Here is a 14,499-nt window from a genome sequence, read left to right as displayed (position 1 = left end):
TCGTGTTCTTTCATGTCTGATGACAAACGCATATCGCAACCCAAGCTGCCTGTTGTTGCACACGTGCAAGTGTTGTTGTGTTTACCCCCAATGCCCTGCACTGTCGTCCGCTGCCTGTATTTGGTTCACTTGAGGCAAACTGTGGGCTTTGTTTGTAGGTAGACCAGAGTTGGCTTCTTTGAGCATTCAGAGCTCCCTAAGCAGTTTTTTTTTTTTAGATAAATAAAAATGATCCACATTGGATTTTTTTTTTTTTTTTTGCCATTTTTATTATTTTTATTGATCTTTTTACTTTTCTTCTTGGGCATTATAGCAGCAGAATGATGTTCTGGCTACTGTGTTGTTTACTGTTTCATACATTTATTTTGGTTTTTAATCTACAAAAATCAGCAATATTGTGAGAACCACAATTTAAATCGAATTGGCACCTAAGAAAATCCGAATCGAATCGGGACAAAAGCATTTCGTCACAACCCTACTAAGCTGACCAGACTTTTTAAGCTTTTTTGTGAGCGGATGGGTGTCAAGAAGCTACCAAAGTTGTTTTTTTTTTGTTTTTTTTTTTTGCAGTGTTCCTGGCTTTCAGCTTGTCACAATGCAATAAAATGTTGTATTTCATTCAAAAACCCAGATAAGCTTCAGATTCCTTCTTATTTTATGCCTTGATTTGAAAAACTTTGGAAGAGAAAAGAGATGAGCCTGGGAGGGCTGAGTATTACAAAACTGCTACCAGCATGTGTTTTATGTCTTTTTAGCAGTGACTGGAATTGCTCAGAGCAGGTCTTCAGTGTACGGATGTGTCCTCTGGGTTCTGCTTCTATCTGTAGTTTCTGTGTAATCTGAAACAGCTGCTGGTGTATTGATGTTGTACCGTATGAACTCCCCCCAACGGAGACATAGAGCTGCTTCTTCAGACGATAGTTGAGGAGCAACCAAGCTCTCCAACAAACCTTTTATTTGGTGGATTGATGCTATTAGTTGGCTGAACGCATCAGTCAGTCACAAAGATGCAGCTCACAGCTCCCAGACGAGCCTTTAAACGTTTGCCGTCCATCTTTTTATCTTCGTGTTGGGTCGTTAGAAGAAGCACAGAGGATTTTAAAGCCACATCAGAAGGATTTCTCTGTCTTTTGATTTCCATTTGCAGTTTGACAAAACTAAGGTGACAGGTAGCAGAAATCCACCTCTCTACCTCTGTTTGTCCCCCGTTCTTCAGGGTGACACACAAGGGCTTTGCATGGTCTTTTCTTTAAAAGTTCCTCTTAATTAAATACCCTAAAATATTCTGAAATTCAATAAATCTGCGTTGATACTCTTTAATTACTAATCTCAAGTGGAAAATTGGCCCATTTTCTTCATGGATAAGAGGCACAGTAGAATTTTCAGGGAGTTACATAAACTTGGATTCAATCATCAAAGAAGATCTGTTCAATTAAGCTTTGCCACAAGGAAGCAGAGAAACCTTCTCCTGTTTGCATTTACATCAACTGCAGCCCTCGAGGCTCTTCTCGTCTCATCATCAATCTGCAGTCCTAACCTCCGCGCTTTGCTGTTGTGATCATTTAAGATGATTATGCAGTGTTTGCAAATGAGCTCTGCTCCATGGCAATTCTTGTAAAAAAGAAACACAGATATAGTTCTGAAAATGAAATGATAGGGCTATTAAAGCACTTATTAATTCCCAGTTATATTAGCAAATGTCTTCACAATCAGATTTGCCTGCATATCATTGCAGCCTTTATTAACATGATTTCAAAAGCAGCGGTGAGTTAACTTATTGCTGTTCCTTAGGGGAACCACGCAGAGTCAGCAGAATGAGGCAGCGGGGTCCAGTCAGGATGACGAGCAGCCGGGACCGTCCCGTCGGAAACGACAGCCGAGCATGTCGGAAACGATGCCTCTGTACACACTATGCAAGGAGGATCTAGAGAGCATGGACAAAGAGGTAAGAGCGAGGGTCACATGCAGCCGGATCCTGCTTAGTTTCAGTTCAAGTTTATTTATGTAGCACATTTACAACAACCCAACTTCTCTGAAGTGCTGTACAAAGGAAATACAACAATTACAGTGATAAAATCAGAATCAAAAAGTGCAAATTAATTTCCAGCTCAACTGTGTTTAAAAGCCAGCATAAAGAAGAGGGCTTTGATCACGGACCAGAAAGGGTCAGAGCAGCTTTGATGTGAAGGGGGGCATTGGGAAAAGCTCAGTTATCCATGGATTTCAGCCAGAAGATGGAGTGTCCAGAAGGAGCTGGATAGAGACCTCAGAGGAGCATCAATAGCTCTGATTTACACAGATCACGTCGTTGATAAGCTGCAGGGGACCTAAGCCTTATGAAGATTTTTGTAGCTTCTCATAACATGTCTTATCACACAGCATGACCTCATCGTAGCTGCCTTTACCGACCTTGTGGGTTTCACAGTGAGAGATATCACACCTTCCTGCAGACCATCACGTGTCTACACGGTGGATGTCACATGGATACACATGGCAAATTCAGAAACAGAAAGTAAAGTGATGAGTTGTGACTTTACTCTCCAAATGCAATAATGAGTCATTTCGTTACAGTTTACAACAGTAAAGAGTAACTAATTACTTTTTTTGAGTAATGAAACCCAACGCTGCCCACAACAATTGTTGCTTTTGATTGTCTAGTTTTGCACCCGTTACCATCTGGTCCATCTTGACCGGGGGTGCCCAGAGTGGGTCCTCGAGGACTGCTGTCCAGCAGGTTTTCCATGTATCCCTGCTCCAACACACCTGGCTTCCATTAAATGGATCCAACTGCCAATGAAGTTTTGCACAATGACTGATTCCTTTGAGTCATGTGACCCAATGAGAACTGGGCTGTGGCGGATACATTTTTCTTGGAGACTGATTAAGTATTTCAACAGTCAAAAGGTTGAAAATTTAAAAAAAAATAAAAAAATCCTACTTTTTCAGGGCAAGTAGTTTTAAAATAGTATTAAATCTCTTCATGTAAATACAATTGGTTGGATCTCTGTACCAGCTTCCATGTAAACGTAACAGCTGATCTGAAAATCTGATTAAATCTATTTCCATCTGATAGATGAAATATTTGTCCATGTAAATGTAGCCATTGATAAACATGCAAAGGGAATTTCAAAGAAAATTGGACAGTATGGACAAAACCTCAGAAGAAAGTTTGTTGTACAAAAAATCTACATCTACTTTGGATGTACCACGGATAATAATTTCATGGGTTTTACTGGTTTTTACTGAGTTTCACTCATAGACCATATATGAAACATGGACAGAACCTCCAGTGGTAAAACGTGAAGTCTAAACATGTTTAGACAGAAAAACATGTTTACAGCCTGGTACAAAAATCCATTTTCGGTTTAATAGGGCAGGTTTACCTTCATGACAACTGTGGAGGGGAGTGAAATTTTTTCCAACTGGCCCATTTAAAAGTAATTTTATCTCAAAATTCGTCATATTTAGGGGCGTGTCCCTTTGATTGACAGGTACTCGATCTCCCGCTTCAAGTAAGAAGAACGAAGAACAGCCACGGTTTTTAGCCGGTTAACAATGTGACTTAACTTTAGCAGGCTTACCTCCGTTAGCTGGTTAGCTACTGTTATCTCCGGGATAGCTCGGTTAGCTGTGAGCTACAGAAAGCTCGGAGTTCGCTCAATGTCAATCATACATCATGACGCTCACAGCCCCCCTCTCAGCTCCACCTCTTTGCCCATATTTGGTGATTTTTTTTTGTTATATGAGATTCCTCCTTAATGTCATAAATAACAAAGATAGATGAATTGAAATAAAGCTTTCCTGTTCTGCCATTAAATCCACCATATTTTCTGCTCTGATGTTTAGATCCCTCTACATCATGGCTGCCTGCTGCCTACATGGTATATTTTTTCCCTCGGGAGGCAGGTGAAGTGATTACTAATGTCTGAGAGCTCAGCACCTCCTGCTTGGATAATGCTCTTTAATTGAGTCTGAATTCTGCTAATGCTTCAGCAGGGCGAAATGCGTCCAGCAGACCCTTGAGATGTGCCAAGAACCTCTCAGAGAGTGATTATTCTACAAAAAGGGCTGTGTGGGTTGTCCACGTGAGACCTGTGACAAGCCTTGTTTGAAATGGGGTCCGTGGTGATTATCTACTCTTTCCTGCTAGAAGGATTTCTGACAAGAAAGCTGCACTGATGGCTGCAAAGCTACTTTATATTTCTCTTCAGATAAAAAGTTTAAAACTGATTTAGTTTTGTCTTAACAATGTTTTTCATTAATGTTAAATAAGCCGTAATCAGAAAGTGCAACATGCAGAGTGAAAGTAAATCAGTCCTAGCCTGTTCCTTTTAACTTCATCATCAGTGTTATGTTTATTAATTCAACATTTTGATTTATGCTTTTTAATTGTTAAAAGCAAAAAAAAAAAAAAAAGTCTTAAAAGGTCCTGAATGCAACAGTGGATAAATAAAAGGAAGCCAGAAGGTAAAATGTGGGATTTATGTGTAGAAACGAAGTACACCTCCACTCATTTAGCAGAACTTAAAGTAATTTTCTGTTTCATTGTCAGTCTCTTTATTCAGTTGCTTTATTTTTAAATTTCATGGTAAATATCACTGAATCACCAGGACACCAGTTAGTTATACTCTGATTGTTTCCTTTCTTGTCCAACCTGCACATCAACGTCCGCCACATGGATCTATAGTTGACGCAGTTTTAATGTTGTACATAAAAGGGCTTTTAAAACAGACAATCATGTGAAAGTTTTTGTTGTTGTTGTAGAGCAAAAACAAAAAAAAACTGGTAGAGTTGCGACTTATAAAATGACCAAGTCAGAATGATAGACTGTCATCCATCCATGCGATGTACCCACACTGCCTCTGCGATTAACCAGTAGAGCTGCTTTTCTTCAACATTTCCCCTCAGAATAATCTCATGTTAATCTCCGAAGGGTTTGGATGTGATGTCAGGTTCCTACCAAAGTGTGATGCTGAAGGTTTTTTTTTTTTTTCTTTTTTCTTGGCACAGTTCGGCCCCTTGGTTCTAACTGAGCATTACTTTTAAACACCACAGCTTACCTGAGTGTTGTTGCCCACTATGTCCATCCCTCTATGAGAACAGTGTAACATCTTCTGATGGATACCTCCAGCAAGATGATGTTCCATGTCACAAAGCTCAAATCCTTTCCAACTCCTTTCTTTAACATGACGATGAGTTCACTGTACTCCAGTGGCCTACACAGTCACCAGATCTCATCATGGATGTACAGCCAATAAATCTGCAGCATCTGTGTGATGCTATCATGGCAATATGGAGAAAAATCCCTAATGAAGGTTTCCAACACCTTGCTTAATCTCTTCACACTTCTGAAGGCACTAATTAGATATAACAGTAGAGGAAACAATGGAAACTGACCCAAATACTTGCTTAAGGACATGCTTCTTATGCTGATGCTTCCGATAATAACATTGTTATATTCATAAGAAACAAATAATTAACCTGTTCTAATTGTTAGAAGTGCTGTAGAAATGTGTTTTCATTTCTCCCGCTCCTTTAGTTTTACAGCCACAGAACCATGTTTTTACGCATTTAATCATCACCGCCATTGTGTAGGCCGTTGTCATGGCAGCATGGCCCCAACAAGAATTCTCCACCTTGATTAAAGGCCAGTCTCGTGCAATGTGGTACCATAGCAGTTGAAGATGGAGTTGCTTAAGGAGGTGTTCACCGCTCACACGGGGCATTGTTCCCCAAACATCAGCTGCATTTATTGTGTAAATGTGACATTTAGAAGTTTTAGCATGAAGCAGAGTGAGCTTCATCATTGAGCAGGGAAGATTTAATTATATTTTTGCCTCATCTGGTTGTTTTTGTCTCATAAAAAATGCTGTGACCCTTCCACAGGTTCAGCCAAAGCTCATCTGTTACGTACTGAAAGCTTAGAAACATGTAATGTCATGTTCCTTTAAAAAAATATCAGCCATGTTTTCAGGAGCTCAGCCAAAAGACCTGATTCTGAGAATTACTTTATTCCTTCCAGAAATGATTGATTGCTTTCTGGGCCAACGCAGCCCACTTGGCCGGGGTTCCATGCACATCTTTCAGATTGGGGTATAACATGTGACATGTGCAGATGGGTGCAGCTGTGAAAAATGGTTTTACCCATCGTTTATATTTGCCATCCAGACTTCACTCTAATCTTTTAAGTCAAGTAGTTTTCAGAAACAGTTCTCGAGTATTCCTGCAGTTCTGTCAAAGTTTTGTACACACATTGGGTACGGCTACATGATGTTTTTTATTTAATTTAGAATTAATAATTCGGAATTAATGTATTCTTCTACGAGTTTACAAGAAAATAATTCCAAATGAAGGTTTACATGAAACATGTCCTTACCTAATTCCTCTTTAAAGCGACGGGTTGGGTAGGGTTCTGATTGGACAGACGGTGCACGTGACATATGATGTACACCGGAAATAAACAAAGTTAGCTCCTTAGCTCGTAACTTGTAAAACTACATAATAAGTACCGGTTTTGTAGCTATTTTTATGAAAATCTTGAAGTAACATCAGTCGTGGTACCGCAATTCGTGACATTTGCGTTACAGAGTTTACAAACAGCTTTCGATACGTCCAGCTCTGCTTTTCCCTTCAAAGTAAACGATCCAAAATGTGTCCAAAATTTTTACTTTATTTTTCTGTCCTTAAATAAATTCAATTTAAAAATTGTAAAACAAAAACAAATCACAATTTTTATGTGAAACGGTTTTTTCATCCACCCCTACTCTTACACATGAACATTATTTTAGTCTTCTCTGAGAGCATTCTACATGCTCGGCTTGTAGATGTTTGTCATTCAGCATTTTGACTTCATAAGTTCTGCAAAAAACCAAAAGGGAATTAAACAGAGCACGTCATGTAACCAGGACAGGCTTAAAACCGGGCCCAGAGTGTCCCAGGGGCCCACTTCCCCACCACAACATTGTCAGAATTGTGAATTATACACTGTGAAACACTCAAACAACATTTTGAACATCTTTCAGCCTATAGCAATACACTAGACACTGTGGTGTGCCTATTTGGCTGTTTTGTACATTTTGTTTCATGTCCAAACTGCTGGTGTATGCCTTACGTGCCCCCCCCCCCCCCCCCCCCAATGGGCCCAAGAGGGCATGGTCCCCTGGGCCCGTGCCCATAATGCCCATTGGATAATCCGGCCTTGCATGTAGCTAAAATGAAATAATGGCAAAGTGAGGCCAGTGAGTTTAAACTTTGCTTAAAATCCTCCCCTTTACTATCAAGTTTAGTAACTTACAGCAAAGGAACCGTTAATAACACACCATTCATCAGCACCACAGCTTTTAAACAACACCCATATGGCAGAGTGCAGCCAGCATCATGATGCTGCGCTCTGTGTAAAAAGGTGAACTTTGAATTTACAAGACATTTGGGTGCCCATACAGACCATGTTTAATTAAATAAACGCCTATATTGTTTATTTTTTGGCATTTTCTTTTTACTAACCTGAATGAAGAAACAAATAAAAAATAACAAATCACATGTCATGAAAACATGTTATTTTCCCCCTTGTTTCACCACGAAAGGATTAATCCCGAGGTGTCTAAAGTTTCCCCTGAAGGTCCACTGTCCTGCGGATTTAGGATATTTCCAGCTGCAACATCATATTATTATGTCAACATGCTTGGGTTGCATTGAGAGACATTGGAGTTGAATTGTTGTGTGTTTAGAGCTGGGAAACATTTAAACCCTGCAGGACTGTGATCCTCCAGCAACAAAGCGGGACATTCTGGTTTAATTCATGTAGATGTGTGTTGATGAACAATCACAGGTTCTTTAAACCTTTAGAGGTTGCTCATTGGTCAAAATGTCTGGTAAACAGAAGTGAAAACTTTAGATATTAAGATACCAATAAAACACCAAATTGGAAAGTTGCAGGTTTTGCACCTTGCAGGCACTACTAACTCCTTGTTCAACATCTTGTGCACTTTAGACAAGAAAAGAAATTGACTCATAGGAGGAATCTTTTGTAGCTACAATGTCTTTCAAATGTCATCTTCCTGAGACCGCCTCAGCAAAAGGGCAGTCTGTGACATTCTTAAACATTGAGGATCTTCAGGGGCACAAGGAAAAAAAACAGACTTAATTGGCTGGAGCAAGGTACACGTCTGAGTCAGGTAGATAGCCTCACATTTAAATGTCACTAGTGGGTAAATGGTGGTATGTCAGTTTACCTGGAGCAACATGTGCAGAGTTGCCCGACAATGAAGAACAGCAGTGCACCGACATGGTGACCTTTCTTTGAAACAACTCTTGCCTTGTTTGCTGTGATGATGGGGATTGCCTTATTTAATTTAATTTAATTTAATTTATTTTAATTTAATTTAATTTAATTTAATTTTAATTTTAATTTTAATTTTAATTTTAATTTTAATTTTAATTTAATTTAATTTTGTTTGACTTTATTTTATACATCATAATTTAGTGTGGGCTGTCACACATGATTATTCAGGCCAGTAAAATCTGTTCATGATTGTTGCCTTTTTCAAGAAGTCTACTTGGAACAAATCATCACTATAGTGCATTTAATCGTATTGCCTCCTTTTAAATTTCAGTGTCAAACAGTTTTTTTTTTTTTTTTTTTTTTTTTTTTTTTTTGGTGGACTTGCATAATATATAAAATATGTACCATCATCATGTTGGCTTACAATAGGACAGACGCAATCTAACATGCACAGTTTGGGACATGTGGTGTGGGAAGATTAATATTATATGCTGAACTATTTGTTAAACATCATCAATATTCCATTGTGTTGCATCTTCCTAACATTGTGCGATTGTAATTTGCAGAATATCTGTAAATGACAAGATAATGCAACAGTTATGAAGATGCTTTTCACCACTTTCCATTACTGCCTCATCTTTCCTGTCAGCTACAAACATCATCCATGCATTAGCAGTCCATTTATTAGCTCACAGAACAGTAACATCCCAGTTTAATAACAATGTACATTGCATCAGATAGTCTGGAACAAGATGACTTTTCAACAAGTCCAGCCTTGTAGAAGCTGCCAGGATCATTGCAATTAAAGGATCTTTAGCTCTGCAATAACGCTGCAAAAATTCACACATGAATACTAGTTTGCAGTTATTTGATCAAGTTGTTTCTGGCAGATGTGTTACAATGTTTGGAATAAGAAGCTCAACATCCCTTTAAATATTAAACACTAATACTTTCTAACAAGTCCCTTTTACTGTTTATTTGTCTTCATTTAAATATTCTCACATTATCCTTGAAAGAGACTTCACTCTGATGAAAGAGCATAATTAAGGAATGCTGAGTGTGTTATTCTGCACCCTCTGCCTCTTCAGCATTAAGTCATTGCTCTGACTTTAATAGAAACCATGTCAGGCCCCTTGAAGGGGTAAATAAATGGTGCATTTAAACACAAAAGTTTCCAATTTAAAACAGCCTATTTATATATTAAGTGTGAGTGTGCCTCACTTAATTAAAAGCCAACAGGTTTGGGTGCCAAGAGGGAAACATTGGGAAGCAATACTTTTCGAGTCCAATAAGGATTTTGACTCAGGTGGTGATGTGACATGTGTGAAGCCATGGAGGTTCACACAGACACGGCTCATTAAGCCTGGGATCATAGAAAGTCTTGCACAGTCATCGGTCACTGTGATCCCAGCTCCCTCTCTGCCGGCAAGTATTGATCTCTTCCATTCTTGGTGAGATATAGTCCTAGAGTTACTGGGAGGTGGAGTTTCTGCATGACTGTGCAGAATCTTTATGCTTACTCAGGACTTTTTTCTTTGTTCTGATATATGTAGAAGCGTGCACAAATATGTTTTGTTTCGTCACCAACCTGAGGCCTTTTGATGAGCCATAAAAGATTATTTATGATCGTACGGATGACGTCGTTGGACTCTGTTGAAACCCAAACCCATGCCAGTAGAGCCTCCGCCGTGACTTGAGTGAAAGTTCAGGCGGAAGTATCTGAAAGTGCTCAGAGGCAACAGAGTTGAACCTGTACTTACAGCTTCAGTGTGAAGAATGAGGCAGTCTCAGCAGAGCTTCCACGCATAAAATGACTTACAATGTCTTAAGATTTCACATGGCTGATAATAGCTTTTCTTTTGATTTAAAAGCTTCATTAAGTTTTCTAATAAAGCCCCAAGTTTACGCTTACCCCTGTGCATTGGCACAAATGTGAAAGCAGCAGTGGTGAAATGCTGAGCGGATTAAAGGATTTAACTGATGATCAGCCCATAAAGATTAAAACAATGTTTCCTTTACTAGTTCTGGTCTGCACTGAGTTCACTCTCTTCATTCGGTTTTGGAGGAAACCCAATTAAAGACTTCCTGACTTTTATATATCTTAATCGCCTTCTACAACGTGTTGTTAGAAACACCTCAAATATCTGGATTAAAATTAAAATAAAGTTAAAATCTCTTTACATGTTCTGACATATACTTTACTATTCTAATGCTTGATACAACAGGGGTTGATGATGAATTGATTTGTCAGTTTTTAACAGATATTATTTCAGTAACGTCAGCTTTATTCACCGGCAGATGAGATAATGATTTAGTACCTCACATTGTTGCTTTTGGTTGTAGTGTCCACTTGAAATACAACATGAAAAGTTGCGAAAGGCTTCATAGCTTTCCTGGGTAAACTTCCACACAATACCTTCTCAAAGCTCACAGTTTTGTTGTCAAACCTTCTCTGATGCTCCCAAACAGAGCAAATTCACATAGTTGTTAAAAAGGCCAACTTCACAGCAGTCATCTTTACAGCCTGGTTTAAAAAACATTTTAGGTTTAATAGGTCAGGTTTACCTTCATGACAGCTGTGGTGGAGTACTTTTTTGGGTAACTAATCCATTTAGAAGTAATTTAATCTTGAAATTTGGGATAATTTGGGGCATTTCTTATAGATTTACAGGTACCCACTACAAAAAGTCCTAATGTAGCACAACCCCAGTTTTTAGTCAGCGAACGGCGTGCCTTTAACTCGTCTTTCTTTGTTTGCTACGGGTTAGCTCAGTTAGCTCTTAGCTACAGGCAGGATGGAGTTTGATTGATACCGATCATTCACCCCCATGCTCACAGAACCTCTCCCAATTTTTGGGGGCAACGACGTGTGACGCTGCCAAGATGGCAATGGTGGGTGGGAATGTTTTTTGTTACTCACGAAGAGCTGGATGAGGGGGCTTAAACAAGGCACATTGAAGACCTCTGCATGGACTGTTGAAGCAAGCCCCCGGACACATGAATATCAGCATTTTAGCATTTAGACAAAGAGAAAAGCTAAAAGTAAGGAAACAAGTAAAGGTTGTTTGTAAAACTTGTATTTTCCAAGTGATTGAGACACTTGCTTTTTTTCAAACCAAGGCTAAAACGTTATTCACAAGAATAAATTCATTGACACTTTAGGGAAGGAGTTGAATTTAGGATGAAAATATTTGGCAGGCAAAAATCCAATCAAACCTTGTTTGTGTGGATCAATGGGGCAACATGGAAGATATGAGATCCAGTTCTAATCTCTAGAACAAGGGTGTCCAAAGCCGGTCCTCGAGGGCCGATGTCCTGCAGGTTTTCCATGTAGCCATGTTCCAACACACCTGACTCAAATGAATCAGTCACTGTGGAAAACCTGATTGGCTGCTGGCTCCAATTACTGTGAGCCAGGTGTCAGAAAAGGGATACATGGAAAACATGCAGGACATCGGCCCTCGCGGACCGACTTTGGACACCCCTGCTCTAGAAAATGTGAAATTTAACCTTAGCCTGCTGTGAGCTGCTGCCTATTGTGCTGAAGCTTCACAGTTTACAAAGCAGGTGGTTGCCAGACCCAAGCAAGTTTCAAACAAACTAAAAATAGTGGTGACACAACCGGCACCTTCTGCATCCTGATACACCGTGAGTATTCCCCTTGCTCCATTTCTTGGCAGCCTGACAGAAATCTTCTTTCACTGTGACAAGCTGTCAACTTGTGTTCCGAGTTGAAAGAAATTAGCATTTATCTCATCACTACTAATTTGCTGAGGAATGCTTCTGATCTTTGCCGAGTCAAGAACGTGCGTGATTCATCTGAAAACTCTGTGAAATCCGAAGTCTCCCTGAGGCAATTCCTTTCCTCCCAGTCTTATGTAACTCGCCTCAACCAACCCCAGCTGCAGTGTACCATGTCTTTTCAGAGGCGATGGTGAAAAGCAGTCAGTATCTTCCTGTTTGCAGATCCTGTAAAGAAGTCTGACCCTCAACAAAAAAAAAAAAAGCTGTATTCTCTAAACTTGAGTATTTTAGGTTTTCTTCATGTAGGAGGAGCAGAGGCAGTGAAGATGCAGTTTTCTTGACATGATTTCTTCCCAATAATGCCTCATGTAGCTTTTGAGATAACCACAAGTAACTGAGCTATTTTCAGCAGGCTTATTAAATGCTTACTGATCTCTGCACATTTTTTTTCTTTATTAACCTTTATTTTCTTGTATGATTTACTGGAAAGTGTCATACCGTTTTAATCAGCTTTTTCTGTAGTCAGTCATCTCCATTCTTTTAGTGCCTTAAATATACTCTTTACCCACCAAAGTTATATTCCTTTGTCTCATTGTTGGATGGCATGTTTTCTAAGAGGCAAATTCTACTCAGCTACAAGAAGTCCTGTCCTGTTCTGTTGCATGTGGATGTCTGTGTGCGAGAGAGGAAATAATGAATGTGTTTTTTTAAAGTTATGTTGCTTACTTTGGTTGGTGAAGGATTGTCTACTTTATTATGCTTGAATTGTTTTTTATTATGTAACGCACCATGTGTTGCCTTTGACAGGCAACACACGGTGTTACAGTTGTTTGTAAATAAAGTTTGATTCGATTTAAAAAATCACAATTCAGTTACATTTTTGGGGCCATGATTTGGTTGGTTATTATTTTGGATTCAGTGAAAGGGACATTTCCTGTCAAAGCCCATTGCGAAAAATGCAGACATAAGCTTGAAGTCAGAATGAAAAGTGAACAAGTAGGTGGTTTTTATTCATTGCATTTGTTTTAATTGCTATGTTTACATGGGAGTTTTAATTTTCTGTTTAATTCCAAATAAAAGTTAATTCCGCTTTAAACTGATGAAAAATGACCATGTAAACACTGAATTCTTCATGCTAATTTTTATTCGGAATTAAACTTAATTCCAACATAGATGGCTGCTTTATTCGCGTTTTATGTCCGAACTATTTAATTCCTCTGTCATGTAAACCTTCGTTCTGCTCTAAGTTAATTCCGGTCGTTCTGAGCATGCTCATTACCTTGTCCTGTCCCGATGACGCGCGTTATTTTGCCTCCCATGTTCGGTGGTCCATCTTTCTTCTCAGTTGCTGCAAAAAGTGAAGTAGTATGCTTGTGTTGAGCTGCTACTTCACATTTATAATAAAAATAGCGGCGAAACTGGTACTTATTATGTAGTTTTTACAAGTTACACCTAAAAAGACGAGAAACAGGGAGCTAACTTCATTTCCGGTATACATCATACGTCACGTGCACCCTCTGGCCAATCAGAACCCTTCCCAACCTGCCGCTCTAAAGAGGAATTAAGTAAGGACGTGTTTCATGTAAACCTTTATTCGGAATTATTATTTTCATGTAAACTCGTTGGTGAAGACGTCAATTCCGAAATATTTAATTCCCAATTATTAATTCCGAATTAAAAAGATCATGTAACCGTATCTAATGTCTCACTATGGGATGTGCGCCTCTGCGTGTTACTCAGAAGCACGTCTCATTACGCCAACCCTGTTTGCCTGGTGATTGTGACGCTCATGTCAACCTAATTTAAGTAGCCTAGGTTACAATGCAGCACCGTTCAAACATCTTTTTGCTTCGTAAGGAGCATATCTCAGGTCACTGTTAGCTAGCTTCACTGTTTATAGATGGACCCCTCCAGCTTTTCCATCACCAGGGGCTAGCTGCATCTCCCAGTCTTCTCCAAAGACTAAGGAGTAAAACCTTAAGGTTGTATTCATGCTGTTAAGTATTCCTATGTTAAGTCGACTGTGTTATTTCTCTAGCACTCCAGCTAGCAAAATTCATTATTGCTAGCACTCTAGCAAGCTAGAAATGGCTGATAACTTCTCTCATGCCAGAGGAGACTGGGAATTGGGGGCTCATTCTGGGTCAGCAGGGACAAGACATAGCAAGGATCCACACCAGATCCGCACAAGCGGCCTTGGTCTACTCTAAAGCCCCATTTAACCTTAATTATTACAAATACATACTAAACTGTAAAAGCCAGTCTTGTGTGCACTGCAGTTTTGGTTCCCATATTTTACCTGGCTTCTCCAGAACTACTCACAGAACTTGCACAGCTGTCTTCTCTAAGATATTACCATCTCTTAGGTTTTTAGTGTTTGACCTCATATCTTGAATATTACACCTAATATAATGTCATCCTCAATTCAAACCTCTAATCTAACCCTAACCTGGAGGTCAGAAACCGATTCAGGC

General features: G+C 39.3%; 1 protein-coding gene across 1 annotated transcript in view; it reads left to right on the top strand.

The window, feature by feature from the left end:
- ctdp1 (CTD (carboxy-terminal domain, RNA polymerase II, polypeptide A) phosphatase, subunit 1) overlaps positions 1-14,499 on the top strand; it is a 108,338-nt gene that overhangs the window by 22,287 nt on the left and 71,552 nt on the right. Inside the window, exon 11 of the mRNA XM_079259009.1 lies at positions 1,792-1,945. Coding sequence (XP_079115135.1) covers positions 1,792-1,945 — 154 coding nt within the window. The remainder of the gene's footprint in view (positions 1-1,791; positions 1,946-14,499) is intronic.

Source organism: Telmatherina bonti (genome assembly GCF_933228915.1).
Source record: "Telmatherina bonti genome assembly, chromosome: 19".
NCBI classification, from domain to species: Eukaryota; Metazoa; Chordata; class Actinopteri; order Atheriniformes; family Telmatherinidae; genus Telmatherina; species Telmatherina bonti.
This window is presented reverse-complemented; position numbering and strand designations above follow the sequence as displayed.